This window comes from Chelonia mydas, chromosome 1 (assembly GCF_015237465.2).
Source record: "Chelonia mydas isolate rCheMyd1 chromosome 1, rCheMyd1.pri.v2, whole genome shotgun sequence".
In the NCBI taxonomy this organism is placed as follows: domain Eukaryota; kingdom Metazoa; phylum Chordata; order Testudines; family Cheloniidae; genus Chelonia; species Chelonia mydas.
The window spans coordinates 242,563,092-242,582,720 of NC_057849.1; the positions used below are offsets into that span (position 1 = coordinate 242,563,092).

Genomic DNA, 19,629 nt, shown 5'->3' on the forward strand with positions numbered 1-19,629 from the left:
AACTTCCATTATTTCAGAGAATTAATCTTGTTTAATTAACACTGTGTATTTTAAATAATTGTGACAAAGCTCTGTCCTTGTCTCCGTGGGTCCCACATTCCCTGGCAGATTTCGCTAGCCTCAGAGGCTCACTGTGACCCTCCACGTAACCCTTCTCTTTTTAGGGGCAAGGGTCACAGCCTACTGAGCCATTTTCATCACAAGCCAGCAAGGGAGGTGAGAAGAAGCTATCCTCCCTCACACAGTCTCAGTGATTAATCAGGGGGGAGTCCAGGCCTGCCCTCTACTCCGGGCTCCAGCCCAGGGACCCTAATAGTATCACCTATGATAGCTGACTTTTTTTGAAACAGGACACATACAATTCCCTGAGCTACTTCCCCAGAGCAGCTTCCCCACTTCTTTGAGATCCACTTCACCCTTACCTCAGGGCCTCCTTCCTTGTGCCTGATATGGTTTGTACTGCTCAGTCTCGCCAACAGTGCAACTTCCTCCTCCAGCTCCTGACACCCAACCTGACTAACTGGGAGGTTTTTAACTAGTTTCAGCCAGCCCCTGATTGGCTTCAGGGGTCCCAATCAACCTAGCTGTCTCCACTGTTTTCTGGAAGGATCTTAATTGGCCCCAGGTGTCTTGATTAACCTGGAGCAACTGCCATTTGATTACTATGGTAACAGGGATTTGTTTAGCCTGGGGCTAATATACCTGTTTCTCACTACTTTCCGATAGCCATCTGGCCTTGCCCCTTCACATGGTACACACAGCATTATGAAATAGGATTGACCTATTACAACATCATCAGGAAATAGTTTGTGATCACGACAAATAAATGAACTGAAAGTAGTTTTTAAGTTTCACTTCTGCTCTTTAAAAGCCTTTTAAATGTCTGTGAAGCAAATGCTCTTAGTAATAGAGAAACAGGTAAGAAAAACATAAATTTACTCTGATATTAAATGGCTTTTTATTTAGGTGTTTAGAATATACAAAATAAAGTTTCTTTCAGTCACCAATAGTTAACAATTCCTTTAAAAAAAAGTAGAAGTTGGTGTTAATTACACAGAAGAAAATGGAGACGACACACCAAAATGATGGTGCAATATTTACTGAATGTGTTTCTTCTGCTTTGTGAGAAGTTGAAACATTGATGTTATTTTTCAGAGTAGCAGCCGTGTTAGTCTGTATCCGCGAAAAGAACAGGAGTACTTGTGGCACCTTATAGACTAACATTTATTTGAGCATAAGCTTTCGTGAGCTACAGCTCACTTCATTGGATGCAGTATGCTTGAATTAATCCAATTACAAGGAAGGGCTCAATTCTCTTATTTTTTTGAAGGTTTACTTTGCTGGCGAACAGTATGAGGCTGTGATATTACATGTCAAAATTTTCTGTTCATGTACCTTTCATTCATATGGAGGAAAAGCGTTTATTATATTGTTTTAGAACACATTTGTAAGCACAATGAAATTATATTTTTTCATATATGTATGATTTTGATTCTGGACGTAATGATATAATCTTTCTTTACCACAGTAATATCAGATGAAAGAAAGAGGAAGGAAGGAAGGAAGAAATTCTTAAATATTTTCCAAAGGAAGAGACTTTTACAGTCAGACATGGAACGGGGTTTGTATTTCTCTTGGCTTACATTTTGAGGTGATTAATAGAAGAAACTGGTACCCAGTTAAACATATTTACACATTTGACAATTGGGCTCTTCCTGGTAGATCTGATGTGCAGATCCCAGCTGCTTATGGACATGCAGGACATTTGTGGCAGCCCAGGTCTATTATTATTATTATTATTATTTATTGTTTGTTTGTTTGTATTGTGGTAGCACCTAGGGGCTCCAATCGTAGATCAGGATCACAATTACTTCTTCTTGCTGCCCACCTATGGATGGTGGCTGCAGAGGAAATAATAGTAGGGATGTACAACATCATGGGAAGGGACCCACAGGTCACAGGCCTACATGGTTCTTAGTAGAAGACTGGGGCCTTACTATTTATAAAGCAATGTACACAATATGGGGTCTTAAAATGGGTAAAATATGATAAACAAAAGATAGTCCACGAGGCCTGAGAACTATGCAGTTAACGAACAAAGTGATAGGTACCATTGGTAAGTTTGATGAAAGATGTGGAATATTTGTAAGAATCAATTTCCAATGTAATTTAAAGGAAAAAGTGGGTGGAATAGAAAATAAGTTTTTAACCACTTGCTCTCGTGTGAACAAAACTAAATCACTAATCCTTATTTTTTTAAAAATTCTTTATTATATGTGGCGTGTGTACCTCAGTACTCAGAATTGCACTTACTTAAGACCCAATCCAACATCTGTTGAAGTCATCTGAAAGACTTCAACAGTGTTGTGACTGGGCATCAGCTGAGGCAAGGCTGCACATCTTGGACCTGATTCCCTACTCCGTTACACTGGTCTTATCCAGTGTAACTCCATTCTGGTCTGTAACGTTAAATGGGTAAAACTGATGCAGTGGAGTGAGTATCAATCTTGTGCAGAACAGAGCATTCTATATCTAGCAAATTGTCCCACATAATGGATTATTGATGTTTTGGTAAATATAAGAAATTTGATATAAAAATTGTTACAAATAATGTAAAGGTTGTAATGTGAAGTGCTCAGAATTCAGCAATGGAGCTATGCCAGTTTACATCAGTTGAGGATCTGGCCCAATATTTTTTCTGTAAGACCCTTGCCTCATCCAATGTATAGGTTGGTTGGTGAGCAGTGAAGAAAGCTGGAGGCTTTGTTTACACTGTGGGTTTGTTTTTTGCATACATCTGTGTAAAACCAAAGAACTCCAAAACCAAACAGAAAACCTGGAAGGGTCAGCAAGTCCAGCTTCCTGTGCTGAGGCAGGACCAAATAAACCTAGACCATCCCTGAAAGGAGTTTGTCCAACCTGTTCTTGAAAACCTCCAATGGTGGATTACACAGCCTTCCTTAGAAATTCTCAGGCTACCCGGAGTGGTTCATGAACATGGGTGCCAACCTCAGGGAAGACTGTCAAGAAGCAGGGCTACAATCCCCAAATTGGTTGTATATGCTATACTTACATTTCACAAACCAAGTAACAAGTGTGAACTCCACAAGCACTATAATAGCCCTAACATGGAAAGACTAGATCAGTGGTTTTCAACCAGGGATACGTTTACCCCTGGGGTACGCAGAGGTCTTCCAGAGGGCACATCAACTCATCTAGATATTTGCCTAGTTTTACAACAGGCTACATAAAAAGGACTAGCGAAGTCAGCACAAAGTAAAATTTCATACAGACAATTACTGTTTGTATTGCTCTATATACTATACATTGAAATGTAAGCACAATATTTATATTGCAATTCATTTTATAATTATATGTTAAAAATAGGAAAGTAAGAATTTTTCAGTACTAGTGAGCTGTGACACCTTTGTATTTTTATTTTTGATTTTATAAGGCAAGTAGTTTAAGTGAGGTGAAACTTGGGGTATGCAAGACAAATCAGACTCCTGAAAGGGTACAGTAGTTTGGAAAGGTTGAGAGCCACTGGACTAGATGACCCTTTGTGGTCCCTTCTAACTCTATGGTTCTATGATTTGATGTTAACATGGAGTCACAGACAGTCCCCTTGGGCACTCTGGTCTATCTTTCCACCCAGGCAAGCCTGCCTTTGTGATAGATGGTCCCATACACCAGAAAGCACAACAAAATTCAGGTTACTCTCAGTTCCAAAGGACCTGTCAGTTGCACCTAGATCTCTCACCAAAGGCAAGCTTGTAGCTAATCCTGTAATAAACTAACTAAAGATTTATTAACTAAGAAAAGAAATGAGTGTTATCTACCACAGCGGTTCTCAAACTTTAGCAACCTGAGGACCCCCATTTTGATTTAAAAAATTTTGGACACCCCCAAGCCCTCCCCCCGCTCAGCCCTTGCCCTGCCCCCTTTGCCAAGGCCCCGCCTGCTCTCACTCCATACCCCCTCTCTCCATCACTGGCTCTCCCCCGCTCTCACTCACTTTCACCAGGCAGGGGGTTGGGGTGAAGGAGGGGGTGTGGGCTCTGGGAGGGAGTTTGGGTGCGGGGGAGTGTGGAGGGGTGGGCTCTGGGAGGGAGTTGGGGTATGGGAGGGTATCGGCATGCCTTCGTGGATCACAACTGAGAATACCAAATTCAGGACAAACTGCTGAGAAATAGGGCAGATACATCTCAAAACTGGTGGTTTGGGATGTATCTGATATACCAAATCAGCAACACAAGTGAACTTCTATTTCACCACACTGACTAATAAGTCAGAAAAGCAGTTTTTTTAGGCATTCGAGTCCTGGGTTCAATACCCAGACACTAGACTTAAAGATGCATGGTTCTTTAAACCAGTTTCATCAAACAAAGTGTTCTTCTGATCCCAAAGGACCAGCCACATATCCAGGTCAATATATCACTCAGATATTACCCAAAAATCAAGCTGTTGCTAATCCTTTAGTATCTAAAATCTAAAGGTTTATTTATAAAAAGAAAGAAAGGTAAGAGTTAAAATTGGTTAAAGGAATCAAATACATACAGCAATTGCAAAGTCCTTGGTTCAGGCTTGTAGCAGTGATGGAATAAACTGTGGGCTTGTTAAGTCTCTGGTTGCTTCCAAATCATTGGAAGGGCCTCAGCCCCTTGGTTAGAATGCTCCCATTAGTATAAATGCATAGGCCATAGGTTTGAGTAGGAAAGAGGCAAAATTGAGATGTTTCCAGCACCTTTTATAGCTTCTGCCATGTGGAGGGAAATCCGTTGTTTCAAACAAAGACATCAGGCCAGCTAGTGGAGAATTACAGGTAAAAGATGGAGTTTGGAGTCACATGAGCAAGTCACATGTCTATGCATGATTTCGCTTAGTCATTAGCAGGAAATTCTATTAAGAGTAAATATGCGTCTTTCATTGTGAGCTAAGTGTTCTTTTGATGGGCCACTTAACTTGAATAGTCTCTTCAAGATGTACAGGCTAAATACCTTGTGGGCATTGCCACAGGAGCAAACATATTTGAAATCCAGATATAAAGCCAATACTCATAACTTTAAATACAATAATGGTACATGCATACAAATAGCAAAATCATATTCAGCAAATCATAACCTTTCCATAGACACCTTACTTGACAACCTTTGTACAATATTTGTTGCAGTTATATAACAGTGGTGGCAACAATAATCTACATGGTTATATTTTAATCAGATAACTTCACAGAGGGGATGTGGGCTCTAGGCTCTGGGAGGAAGTTTGGGTGCGGGGGGGGGTATGGGCTCTGGTAGGGAGTTTGGGTATGGGAGTGGGTGCGGGGTGCAGGCTCTCGGAGGGAGTTTGGGTACAGGGTGTGGGCTCCGGCCAGGCAGTGCTTACCTTGGGCAGCCCCAAAAGCAACCTGCATATCCGTCTGGCAGCGGTTCCTCGGCGGGGAGGCCAGGGGGTCTCCGTGCGCTGCCCCTGTCAGCAGACACTGCCTCTGCAGCTCCTATTGGCCGTAGTTCCCAGCCAATGGGAGCTAGGAAGTCAGTGCTTGGGATGGGGACAGTGCACGGAGACCCCCTCCTCCTCTTCCATCCCAGGGAAGTGTCAGCTTCTTCCAGGACTGGTGCGGAGCCAGGACAGGTAGGAAGCCTGCCTTAGCCCTGCTGTGCCACCAGACTTTTAGCATGCAGGAGGCACTGGGAGGGAGGGGGAGGAGTTGAGGGAGGGATGGGAAGGAGTTGATCAGCGGGGCCTGCAGACTTCCTGGGGTACCCTCGGGGACCCCCCAGGGGTTTGTGGGCCCCAGTTTGAGAAACACTGGTCTACAAGGTTAAAGCAGTTAAACATACATACACAAATGAGTTACTGTCTTCGGTTTCAAAATATAATAGTAGTTGCTGTAATGTGCAAGCTTAATATGTCCTTTAGGACTAACCCAAGCTAAGCAGCTGGGGGAATCCCTTGTTTATTAGAATTACTGCCCTCTCCAAATTCCAAGCAGCATAGTGATAACAATTTCTCCTTAACAGAGATTTTTATTCCCTTACCCCAGCATTCAAGCTGTGACGGGAGGAGGGTTTGTGCATGTATCCACTTCCTGGGTGTGGTGAAGCAATCAACAAAGTCATTCATCCATTGGTGTTCCACAATTTGTCTGGTGTCTATAGGCCTTGTTTTGTTGGGGAGGAAATGACACCTCTTCCGGTAAAGTAGTATTTCACGCTTGGTAATTCTTCTCTCCTGACTGTGGGGGTTTTCGGTTTCATAGCAAACACTTCTGTAGTACAAAGCAAACATTTCCATATTACCTTATAACAAGGGACACAGATATTAACAAGATTGAGATTGAGATTAATGCACGCAGCAACTCACAAGCATTCCGCTAAATACATTCTTATAAATTTAACATCTGTTATAACAATGGTAACACACAGGTGAGTCAGACTGGTTTCCAGCTATGCATTTGTCAGTGTTCAGTGATGTCTAGGGGCCTTGGCAAGAGCTGGCACCGGTCTGCCAGTGTCACAGAAGCCTGTTCCAGAGATTAACTGTCCTCATAGTTAAAAGGTGCCCAAAGGTTAAATTTTAGCCCCATTTACTTCAGTGGTGCCAAGTTTTCACCCAAAATGTTTTTTTTTCATGATAGATGCTCAGTAAATTACCTGCATTACAACAGTTGACAGTGTTTTTAACAATATAGATTGGGGCTCTTTTTGAATATGTCTATTGAATATGTCTTTTTCTTTCTTTGAAACTATGTAGGTTACAAGATTGCCACACGTTTAGGAAATAAAAAAGACATGTGTATGTTTCTAGCCCTTCATATGGAGAAATCTCCAATGTGTGTTAATCCATCTGAAAAGGTATGCAATGAGAGAGATGTCACTGCAAAGAGGTGTTTCTTTCCAGTAAAAGGGGATGAACCCTTAAAATCACTGATAATATCAATTAATAGGTACCAACAGTAATCAATACCATTTAGTTTTCAGTCCGCAAGCAGATGAACAGTTACATAAAGAGCTCAGTTCCCTAATTAGATAACAGCTGAGATGTGATCATTCACAGGCACTATATCATATCAATATACCATAATCCTTAACACACCTGATGGTAGGTAGTACAGTGGTAGGAGCTTTCTGGAAAAGGCTAGTGTATACAAGTCTTCTGTTTTAGTTTTCCTATCTGTTAAATGGGGATCGTAAAGCTTACTTGCCTACTTGCCGGGGTGCTTTGGAGATTTGTTCATACTGTATAGAGATTTTAAAATGTAAAACATTTTATGTATTAAATATTATTGTTATTGATCACTTTCCATCCTTCCTGTGCATAATGAGCCAGATTAACTAGTATGCTACTGTTCTTTAAGATAATTGAATAACATGTGAAACCCCCTAGCGTAGATTATTCCAGTTACTGCCTCCACAGAGAAGACTAGAATTTTACCTTTAAGAGTGAATTTGTTTGAGCTTAATTTATACACTAACTTCATAAGAAAGCTTTGTCAGATAATATCATCTATTATTTGAATCCAAAGCCGCCCAGAAGGATTGGGTCTTTATTGTGCTGGGCACTGTATGAACATAAGAATGGCCATACTGGGTCAGACCAAAGGTCCATCAAGCCCAGTATCCTGTCCTCTGACAGTGGCCAATGGCAGGTGCCCCAAAGGGAATGAACAGACAGGTTATCATCAAGTGATCCATGCCCTGTCACCCACTCCCAGCTTGTGGCAAACAGAGGCTGGGGACACCATTCCTGTCCATCCTGGCTGATAGGTTAATCAATGGCTATCTTCCATTAATCTATCTAGCTCCCTTATACATGGACATTAGTTTCTCATCCAAAAAGCTTGCAATCTAATCAGTAGCACTGATGTTTCTCTGCCTTACTGTATCCATCACAGCTAATGTAATGCTGACAAAAGATCCTGATAGAAATGATTTAGACCTCTCACAAAGTCACGGTTCCTTTTTCTTGCTCATAAATTTCACTTGAGGGTGTTTTAGAAAACTATGGGTTGATTTTGCTTGCTTGAAGTCACTTGGAGTTTCATCAGTGACTTCAGAGGGAGACTGATTGGGTCCATTCAGAAACAGCATACACATATAAAGATAGTGAATTAATAAGAATAATGAACAAGTAAATAAATATGTATAGGACTGATAAAGCAGAAAGACAAATTAAGAGCCAAAGGTTATTAGGACTGAAGAATCAATGTACTTATATACAGTGTAGCCAAATCTGTAATATATTGAAGCTGCTTTTTAAAACGTAGGTGTTTGTAAAATAAAATTTGCAGACAAATAGTAAGTCACAATGTTTTCTTTCAGTTCAATAAAACTGGGATTGTTGTGTGTGAGTCAGACAAAATACACAAAGTGGTAGCAATGAGCTGCTCCAGAGAAAACTTACATGCTGTGCAACATGTCATGCTGAACGTTCCCTGTTCTTTGAGTAACTGCACTGTGTATTTGTCCAGGAAACCCTGCTCCACCTGTACTACATTTCTCATTCAAGGTAAATAATAAACTGACCAACCCTTGAAGTCAATGGGAGGTTTTTTCTTTTTTTTTTTTTGGGTAAGGAGGTCAGAAATAAGCCCATACTGAATATCAGGTATGAAAAAGATCATGTTATCTTATGGAGCTCTGTCCTGCAAATCCTGACTCTCACAAGTAGTCCTTTATTCATGTAAGTAGTCCCTTTGAAATCAGTGAAACTACTTGCCTGGAAAGGATTTGCAGGCTAGGGTCATAAATTATAGTTCTCAAGTCATGTAGTGTGAGTTTGTGTCAGGATCCACTTATGAAGCAGGTCCAAAAATATATAACTCTCAGTTTTCGGCTCCCCTGTCCCCAAGGGCCACATGCTACAGCTCAAGTTGATGGTGCAAAGCTTGCTTTTATGCCATCCCACTACTCGGCTGGCTGGGCACCAGGCCAGCCCCTAGCAAAAGTTAGAATAGCTGGGTGTAAGGCTAACCTGGCCCTGGCTCCTTTTCTCAGCCATGCTCTCTCTACTGGCCTCAGGCATGACGGATGGGATAGTAGCTGTTACAGTGATTCTACAGCATCCAAGAAGCCCTCTGTACTGGGGTGGGGATATTCTCTGTGGCCAGCTACATTAGTTTTTTTTACACTAAAATGCACCAAGAGCATTGCACACACTGGCTGCACTGCAATAGAGAATTAGGCCCACCATTGTTATCGAGAAATGTGGGCATTAATGATCCTGTCTGGTTGAATTGTGCTGCAAATCAGTCTCAATTTTCATCTTTAGGATCAGTTTCTTCAGTCTATTACTGGCCAATGTCTCCAGAAATAAAAGGGGAAGATTCAGCAGTTCAGGAAGATCTCAAGCAAGTTGACCAAATGTTTCTCAGAAGTCATATAAGTAGCAGTGTTTTTCTACCAATCACAGACTCTGACACTGTATTTAAGATTTCATCTAGAATCAAAATATACAAGTGCACAGAATGCAGTTCCCATTATGCGGAGGCTGTCCCTAAAGACATGGAAAAAAATAGTTCATTGCTTAATATGCAAGGCCATATAAGGATATGTGCAGAGCAGACGAAGAATGCATTGTGTTGCCTTGATTGTTTACTGCATTGTCCCCATGGAGAATTTGAAAAAAAAGAAAAGATTGAAGTGGAAAAAATGCACACACATGCACTGCAGCTTTGTTATCTTTTAGCAGCAAGATCTGGTAAGTATACTGAAAATATAGAAAAAATAGCAAACAAATATGAAAACGAGGTATTTTTTCCTAATAAATTTAGTTAGAGCTAAGCCAAATATTTCATAACTCATGCTGATAACAAAGTAATTGGCATGCTTTCCTCGCCCAGGAGCTAAATAAATAATTTTTCATTTAAATAAGTAGATATGTTTATTGAAATCATATCCAGTACTACATTTGAGTCAAAATAGATTTAAACTCAAATCAGTACAAGCAGTGATGAGCTGCCAAAATCTTAACAACCGGTTCCCTCCTCACCCCATGAGGGGGTCATTGCCCACCCCCGCCCCCTGGGACTCCTGCCCCATCCAACCCCCCGCATTCCTTGACACTCCCCCTCCAAGGACCCCTGCCCCATCCACCCCCTTCCCCTGTCCCCTGACTGCCCCCAGAACCGGGAAGGAGGGTCTCGTGGGCCACTGTAGTGGGTGCCCACCCACCCCTAAGAGCCAGAGGGACCTGCCGTGGGGGCGAGGTGGGGAGTCCTGGTGGTGCTTGCCTGGGGCAGCTCCCAGGAAGCATCTAGCAGGTCCCTCTGGCTCCTAGGGGTGGGGGAGTGTAGTTAGGGGGGAGCAGGGGGAGCGGCCGCTCCCCTCACTGATCACATCAAAAGGAGCACCCATGGGGAAAATTTGGTGGGCGCAGAAGCACCCACTGGTAGCTCCCCACCCTGCGCCCGGCCCCAGTTCACCTCACCTCCATGCCACCTCTGCCCCTGAACGCACCACCCTGCTCTGCTTCTCCGCGCCCCCCCCGCTTCCTGTGAATCAGAAGTTTGGCGGGAAGCCTGGGAGGGCTGAGAAGCAGGCGGTGGCTTTGCGCTCAGGCCGAGGTGGCGGAGGTGAGCTGGGGCTGGGAGCGGTTCCCCTGCGCACCCCTCCCCCCCGGTTACTTGCTGCGGTGCAGGCGGCCCTCCTCGCCCCCCCCCCCCCGCCTCAGCTCACCTCCTCTCCGCCTCCCTGGTCCTGAGCGTGAAGCTGCCGCCTTCTTCTCAGCCCTGATTCGCGGGAAGCCTGTGGGGGGCGGAGAAGCAGAACAGGGCGGAGTGTTCAGGGGAGGAGGCGGAGGCGGAGCAGAGGTGAGCTGGGGCCAGGGGTGGGCAGGGAGCTGCCGGTAGGTGCTCTGCACCCACCAAATTTTCCCCTTGGGTGCTGAGCACCCGTGGAGTCAGCGCCTAAGGCGCCACTTTTGGCCAGTTGTTAAATTTAGAAGCCCTTTTAGAACCGGTTGTCCCTCACGGAACAACTGGTTCTAAAAGGGCTTCTAAATTTAACAACTGGTTCTAGCAAACCAGCTCCAGCTCACCACTGAGTGCAAGTGAAATTGCAACAATTTATTTTGAATCACACGATCATATTTCAAACCCAAAAAGCTTTTTTTAAAAACAATGAAGATTACTAAGTGACAACCATGTCCTTATCTAATATCATTTATAAAACCTAAGCAATTAAAAGCAAGGAAATGATAGTAAATCTTATAATGTCCACCTAATAAACATAAAAGTTTTTTATCAAGTACAAAGAAGTGCACATTTCATCACAACACAGCACCCATAATTCTGACTCTCTGGATTGTGTGTATGTGTGAATGTTTATATTTAGATATTTTTTATTTTCATTATTTTGGCCTCTGAACATTTTCTTGTGATAATGTCAAACGAAAATGATCAGTTAATATATTTATCCACAGACACATTTTTTGGTAAAGTACTTATAATTGCTCATTCTTCTTTTGCATTTGTAGTTTACCAGGAAAAGTGTGTAAAATTGTTTGTTTATGGTAAAGCTGTGTATGTAAGTGGCCTTGCATTTGGAGTTCATCACCATACCCAGTTAATGTGTACATAAAACATTTTATGTTCCATTTTCAGGGTTTTGTATTGTGTTTATATTTTGAGATTACTAATCAAGGAAAAACTTTACATTGGGTTGTTGTGTTGTGATGAAATATGCTTTTCTTTGTATCTGATTATAATAATGCCTTTCCATAATAACAGTGTATATGTTGCTATCTAGATAATGTATTAATATAGTGTATGCTCTGTAGGGGAACTTGTGATAGTTTAGACAGATCAGTCTACGTATACATTCTGTTCCAATATTCTAAAGCGTGACACCTTAAGCCACAATATAATATTTAAAGTCTAACCACTAAAGTGATATAAAATGCTCTTTTTCTTATAAAAGATGATCCAGATCGAGGTGTGGGTTGCATATTATACAGTCAGAATGGATATTTTGTAAGTATGGCAAATGCTCCATGAACTTCCTTTAATGTTCACTCTCTCCAGTGCATTAACTAATGAGTATACTAGTACTGGTACTTCCAGCTTTTACCACTGTTACCTGGCTGCTCGTTGCTACATTAATGTATCTACCTTACAACTAGATAATGCCTTCAGTATTTAGCCCTTAGTAAAGTGTATAAGGCACAGTACCCCATAGGAGCACAGGGCTTTTTGGCTGCACTCTCAACCACTTCTGTAACACAGTGATAATGCATACCCTAGTATTGGGCCTTGAAGATGAGATTTTAATCTAATCTTAGTTACACTAGATTTAATTTTACATCAAGATAACTGAATCAGAATCTGGCCTTGAACCTTTCTCACCTCTTTGAAAACCTAAAAATTCTTATTAAAACATCTAAAGTTTCTAGAACACCACGTACAGTTCATTTAAAGAAACACATCTTCTTTTTGTGAAATTGCAGCTAACAATTCCTGGCACCTCCTTCCTCTGGTATTCTGGATTTCACTTACAGCCTCCTTTCCCTCAGAAGGCTAGCTCCTAATCACTTAACTATAAACACAGTAACAATAACGATACTGAAATCCAGACAAGTGATTCACCATGGCCCAGCAAAGAAGCTGGCCCTAACTATATTATTAAGGTAGGGAGGGAAAGATATTATGGTGGTGGAGGAATTTTGAGGTCATTGGGTGCAGGAAAAAAGTATGTGTTGTAGCTAGTGGTTTTGAATGGGATTGTGAGGGTGAGAAGGTTATTTGCTGGTGTAGTTGAGATATTTTAGTCTGGTAAATTGGAAATATTGCCTCAAAACTTTGGGAAGCAGTATATAACAATATACAAAATAGTGTATATTACATTCATTATAGGGCTCTCAGACTGTTGTATATATGTAAGAAATAATAGGTCTTGATACTAGACAGTGACTGAGTATTTGAGTAGAAAAATACCTGAGAAGTAAAAGTGATGTAACTATTGTATATTACAAACTTTTCTCAAAGATGGAAATTGTGTGTGTGTCTAAAAAAAAGGCAATTTCATGTATTTGTATTTATCTTTATTTAAACTACAGAGATACGTGTCTTTTTTTTTTAGTCATTCTTGTTATCTTACAGCTCTGTTAGGGTCTACTAATTTTTTTTTCTTAGTTTGGGGCAGGTTATAATGGATATCCTATTGGTGCAATATTTGCAAACCTGCCTTGTGCAGGTAGAAACATCAAAAAAGAGTCAGGAACAGCAAAAGGACCAGTCCTGATCCATGCTGAAGCAAATGCTCTACTATTCAGGTTATTATTATTATTTTATTTATTATTATTGTATTATTATTATATTTGTTTAAAAATAATTCAGTGGTTTTACATAAATTCCTTATGATACTATATATCAATGCAGTTGTAATATCCATGTAATTAATTGTGGAGCCGTGATATAAATTGCATTCAGCATGCACCTTTGATCACCTCACCTGATATCTGCCCAGTAATTTATCTCCCCCTAGGACTACTAATATTCTACACCTCTGGGCACAGTAATATGCTGTCAAAATTTTAACAAAGGCTTTTTCACAAATTTTTCACCATAACACCTCACTGTTCCACTCTTCAGGAATAGTTACTCAACATGCCTACCTCCTCCCCACAACATGAAGCTCCAAACACCTTTTGAAAGATTTACCTGGCAGCATCAGCTGATCCTTAGAACAGCAATAGTAGTGGGAGGTGGGTTGACTTGAAGATTCTGGTGGCAATGGTAGTGGCTGGTGAATTATTTACATCTGTATGTGTGGGGAGCTGATGAGGGCAGCACTGGTAGTATCGACTTTGTTGATAGCAGAGACTGGCCATTTTGGGATGAAAATGCTCTGCTTCCATTGCTTAGCAACAAGCAAATGGCACTATTCCCTGTGCAGGCACTTAACTGTGGTACTGGAGAAGAAGGAGAGAAGATGCTTTGGCTGGCATTGCTGCTGCCTTAGCAATAGGCAAGCAGCTGTGTTCGGAGCAGATTAAGGCTAGCTGAGGTTCAGATACACTAGAAATACAGAACTCTCCTGCCCTTCAAAACAGACACTTCTTCTTTGAGTAGTGTCCCTATAGGTGTTCCACTTCAGGTGTGCATGTGCCACTCCTGCTCTTGATAGGTAATTTTCCGTTAGGAGTGTCCGTTCAGCCCATGCGTACACTCTATACAATCTTGTGCTATGCTGCAAAGGTATATAGGGCTGCGTGGGTGAACCACCCTCAATTCCTTCTCTATCACCTTGGCTTGAGAAGGAGCTCTAGTATGTCTGCCTCATGTGTGCCTCAGCATGTTTTGTAGTTGTTATTTAGTTAGTTTAGTGTTTCTAATTAGTATTAGTTGTTGCTAGTATAGAAGTAGTAAGATAGTTGTGAGAGGTTTCAGTTTTTCCTCTCCTTCTTTTTCTCTCCCACTTTTTGTGGGGAGCTTATTTGGCCTGACTGGGCATGCTTGGCTCCCCATGATTCAAACTCTGCCTCTCTCATCGGGAGGCTATCGAGATCAGCGACAGCCACTCTACGTGTATCTGTTGCTTAGGAGATTCCAACACTATAGACAGAGAATTGTAGGACTGGAAGGGGACCTCAAGAGGTCATCTAGTCCAGTCCCCTGCACTCATGGCAGGACTAAGTATTATCTAGACCATCCCTGACAGGATGTTGTTTGTCTAACCTGCTTTTAAACATCTCCCATGATGGAGATTCCACAACCTCCCTAGGCAATTTATTCCAGTCCTTAACCACCCTGACAGGAAGTTTTTCCTCATGTCCAACCTAAACTGCTCTTGCTGCAATTTAAGCCCATTTCTTCTTGTTCTATCCTCAGGGGTTAAGGAGAATAATTTTTCTCCCTCCTTCTTGTAATAGCCTTTTGTGTACTTGAACAGTGTTACATGTCCCCTCTCAGTCTTCTCTTCTCCAGACTATACAAACCCATTTTTTTCAGTCTTCCTTCTTAGGTTATGTTTTCTAGACCTTTAATCCTTTTTGTTGCTCTTCTCCGGACTTTCTCCAATTTGTCCACATCTTTTCTGAAATGTGGTGCCCAGAACTCACATCTCCCAAAAGTGTAACTTTTGCCTGGTTCTAAAATCTAGAGCTTGGAAGAATCAGGAGACCAAACTGAAGCTGCTGCTGATGGAGCACTCCCTTTGAGTTAGGTCAGGATACTCCCGTCCCACACATATATCTCCAGACAGATCCAGTACCCTTTTGACCTTGGCTAAGGTCTTGTCTAAGAAGGGGAGGGGCTCAGAGGACTCAAGGAATGCTCTGAAGAAGAGGCACTCAGTCTCTCATCACAAGGAGCAGCTCTCAAGAAGTCCCAATCTTCTGTCAGGTTTACAGTGTCAGAGGCTTTAACCTCTCGACTCAGTCCCATGGAGGCTAAAGACTTCTTCCGGTATCAGATTATGGAACACTTTGGAGAAACATGGCACTGGCAGAAGCCTGGTACCATCTGCCTCAAGATTGGGACCATCTATTTCAGACTTACCAATGGTGCCTTTCCACATTGGTACTGACAACATCAAAGCACATACCTTCAGCCCCGACACCTGTGGGTTCCAAACCAATGATACTGCCCTAGTCAACTGCTGTATCATTGCTAACCCACTCAGTACCACAGGATTGCCATTACTCCAGGGACTTGTAAGTGTTTGATGAGTCAGAGCCTCCATTGCTTATGGGTACCGAACAACTCTCAGTTCTGAGACCCCAATCTCCACATTACTGGTGCTTCCTGGTACTGCAGGATTCTCCACCCTTTTCTACTGGGCCCCCCCTTTGGAGGACAATGAGGAGGATGAAAGAGACATTCAATCAGTTGCCTCCTTATCAGCGTGGGGTTCCATTTCACATCACTAAAGAAACCCATGCTTTGATGTTAGGGATAGTGGGCTCAGTCTTGGGTATCACCTGCTCTCCAGCATGGGTCTCCCCAGTGGCCACACTGGGATCCTTGGGCAGCACATTAGCTGCAATTTGCCAGATCTCCAGCTCCACTGCACCAGGAAATTAGGGTCACATAGTCTCCAGCACCAAACCCCCAACGTGAGGAGACCTTTGAGGAACAGGAAGTTAGGGCAGACAGAGAGGTTCCTTAAGCCTCTATTTTGTCTGCATCTCTGGAGGAGGCAGTAATGCCTGCACACCATCGATAGCCAATGATTTTTGTCATTTCCAAGACCTTGTGAAGGGGGTGGCAGACACCCTCCAGACGTCTCTTGAGGCGGTTAAAGGCTCACATTACAAGCTCCTGGACATTTTGCAGTCGGTGACACCCACATGGGTTGCGCTACCCGTTAATGAAGTGCTCCTGCATCCAGCAAAGACTGTGTAGCAAACTCCTGCCACCAAATCATCAACTTGTAAATGGGTGGATAAGAAATATTATCTTCCCTCTCGGGGACTCAGAATTTTAGTTTTCCTATCCCAACCCTATTTCCTGATCGTGGGTGCTGTAAATGAGCAAAGTAGACAGCATTATTCCAGATCTACTTCTCATAACAAGGGCCATAAAAGGTTAAACCTTTTTGGACAGAAGGCCTAATGATCCGCAACCCTCCAATTTTGGATCACAAATTATCAGGCGATCATAGCCAACTATGACTATGATAAATTGACTGCTAAGCACTCTCCCGTCAACTCCAGGACTCCACCCGAACGAGAAGCTCAAGCGGAGTCAATGGGAGAGCGTCAGCTGTCAACTTACCGCAGTGAAGACACGGCGGTAAGTAGATCTAAGTACATCGACTTCGGCTACGCAATTCACGTAGTGGAAGTTGCGTATCTTAGATCGACCCCGTGCGGTAGTGTAGACAAGCCCTTACATTGGTGGGAGCAAGGCTGAAGTGTATACACTGACATAATTAGGTTGACGTAAGGCAGCTATTGTCAATCTAAACTGTGTAGTGTAAACCAGGCCTATGTCTTTGCTGCTATCAAGGGCTGGTTCAGGAGGACCTATTACTCTGCCAGTAACAGCTTGGATAAACTGGTTACAGTTCTTTTCAAGGTGAAGAACTCCCTGGATTACTGGAAAGATCATGCAGTGTCTGCACGGGCATCCCAGCTCCAACAGTAACTGTGAGAATGGATGCCTCGTTGTTAATGTGGGGAGCACACCGTAACATACTCACAACTCAGGGCACCTGGTCACCTCAGGAAACTGGTCTTCATATCAACTTGTTGGAACTCAGGGCAGTCAGAATTGCCTGCCTTCAATGCCTACTCCTCATCAAAGGCAAATCAAAGAGTATCATGATGGACTATGTAGCTTATATGTTCTATATCAACAAATAGAGCTGAAAGATTCCCCCTCCCCGTGCGCTGAAGCTATAAAGTTACAGAACTGGTGTATAACCCATCAGATTCAGATTCAGATCTCAGCCTTTTACCTTCCTGGAGTCCAGAATGTCACAGTCAATATGCTCAGCAGATGCTTCTCCCAGAAATACAAATGGGAGTTGGACTCTCAGACCCTTCATGGGATATTCTAGAGGTGGAGACTTCCACAGGTGAACCTATTGGCCACATACAGCAACAGGAAGTTCCCCTCTCTTTGGGAGATGCCTTTCTCCTTTCTTGGACAAACGGTCTGTTCTACACGTTCCTTCCAACACCGCTAATTCTAAAAGTGAGGAGGAAGATCAGGCAGGACAAAACCAGAGTTATCCTTGTAGTACTGACCTGGCTCAGGCAAGTTTGGTATCCTTATCTGCTTCACCTGTGTGTCCAACCACCGTTCAATCTTTCAAATGTCCCTCATCTCCTCTCCCAGGAAGCAGGTCATGTGCTTCACCCCAACCTAGGGGTCCTCCGTCTCCAACCATGGCTCCTAGATGGCTCATGGGATTAGAATTCACCTGCTCAATAGGAGTACAACAAGTATTATTAAACAGTAGAGGGGAGTCAACTTGAATTGTGTATCTTCAGAAATGGAAGAGCTTCAATCACTAGTGTCACCCGCACTGCCTTGTGTCTGAATCTTCTCTGCTTTCAGCCATCTTGAATTATCTGCTCGACTTAAAAAAAATCGGATTTATCAGTTAGTTCCATTAAGATTCTCCTTGCTGCAATATCAGCTTTTCATTCCCCACTAGAGGGGTATTCTGTTTTTGCACATCCTCTGTCCTTAAGATTTATTAAGGGTCTGGGGAATCTGTATTCTGACTTGGGATCTCTACCTGGTACTTAGATACCTTTTGAGACCTCCGTTTGAACCTATGACAACCTGCTCCTTGCTTCACTTATCTATGAAGATGGCCTTTCTAGAAGCTATCATGTCAGCTGGAGAAATGGGAGCCTTGACCCATTTACAGTATTTTTCAAGGACAAGGTCTCCCTGCAACCACACCCAAAGATTTTACCTAAGGTGCTGTTGGATTTTCATCTTAATCAGTCTATTAATCTACTGGTATTTTTCCCTAAACCACATAAATCTCAGTGAGAGACTTCCCTTTGTATGTTAGACAGGCATATGTTAGACAGGCATTGACCTTTTATCTGGATGGACCATGCAGTTTTGGAAATCACTGAGACACTTTGTCTCCATTGTGGAAGGATCAAAAGAACCTATGATCTCTTCACAGACACTGTTGAGATGGATCTCTGGGTGTATTACTGCTTATTATGGTGCAGCTGGTGTTTTGCCCCCTCAAAGGATTACAGCATACTCTACCAGATCACAAGCAATTTCCACAGTGTGACTCAAAAACATCCAGATGCCTCAGATGTGCAGAGCTGCTACATGGGTTTCAGTGCACACCTTTTCTAAACACTACGCCTTGGTCCACGCCATCAGATCTGATGCAGAACGTGGTTCTGCTGTGTTGTCTTCAGTGTTGGACTTGATTCTGAAGCTCCCTGTGAAAATACTGCTCAGGAGTCACCTGAAATGGAGCACCCGTAGGGACACTACTTGAAGAAGAAAAGGCTACTCACTTTGTGCGGTAACTGTGGTTCTTCAAGCTGTGTCCCCCTATGGGTGCTCCACTACCTGCCCTCCTTCCCCTCTGCTTTGGACTGTTCTTGTTGCATGTTGGGATAGAGAAGGAACTGAGGGCAGTTCACCCATGCAGCCCTTTGTACCCTCTGAGTGCAGCACGAGGTTGTATAGAATGCTTCCACGGTCTGAGCGGACACTGCGTACAGAAAATCTGCGATCAAGGGCTTGAAAGGTGCATATGTGCCTGAAGTGGACCACCCATAGGGACACACATCTTGAAGAGCCACAGTTACTGCACAAGGTGAGTAAACCTTTCTTCTAGCTAGTACCCCTCAGTCCAGCAGACTGCTCTTTCCTGTCCAACCTACAGCATTCCCTGGCCAGGTTGAAAATGTTCACTGTCATTTAATTTTCACATTCCTTTAAAATATGCAAAAATTAAATAACAGTATTCCCAGTACTGCAGTATGAGCCTGATTGCGAACTCACAGGTGTTTTACACTGAAGATGAAGTGAGCTGTAGCTCACGAAAGCTTATGCTCAAATAAATTGGTTAGTCTCTAAGGTGCCACAAGTCCTCCTTTTCTTTTTGCGAATACAGACTAACATGGCTGCTACTCTGAAACACTGAAGTTTGTAATTACCATTAATAATACTTAGCATATAACTGTTTAAAA

The 19,629-nt window shown here is 42.7% G+C and overlaps 1 protein-coding gene across 7 annotated transcripts in view; it reads left to right on the forward strand.

Moving 5' to 3' along the window:
* The window catches only part of LOC102933211, a 67,335-nt gene that overhangs the window by 2,776 nt on the left and 44,930 nt on the right, over positions 1 to 19,629 (forward strand). For 3 of the 7 annotated variants that reach the window (XM_043541004.1, XM_043541006.1, XM_037878663.2), the window contains 6 exons: positions 1,529 to 1,621; positions 6,757 to 6,857; positions 8,325 to 8,511; positions 9,274 to 9,702; positions 11,922 to 11,974; positions 13,133 to 13,272. In XM_043541004.1, coding sequence (XP_043396939.1) covers positions 1,529 to 1,621; positions 6,757 to 6,857; positions 8,325 to 8,511; positions 9,274 to 9,702; positions 11,922 to 11,974; positions 13,133 to 13,272 — 1,003 coding nt within the window. Of the gene's footprint in view, positions 1 to 760; positions 919 to 1,528; positions 1,622 to 6,046; positions 6,199 to 6,756; positions 6,858 to 8,324; positions 8,512 to 9,273; positions 9,703 to 11,921; positions 11,975 to 13,132; positions 13,273 to 19,629 lie in introns of those variants that run through there. The other 4 variants (XM_037878691.2, XM_037878685.2, XM_037878700.2 and 1 more) reach the window with 3 other exon arrangements.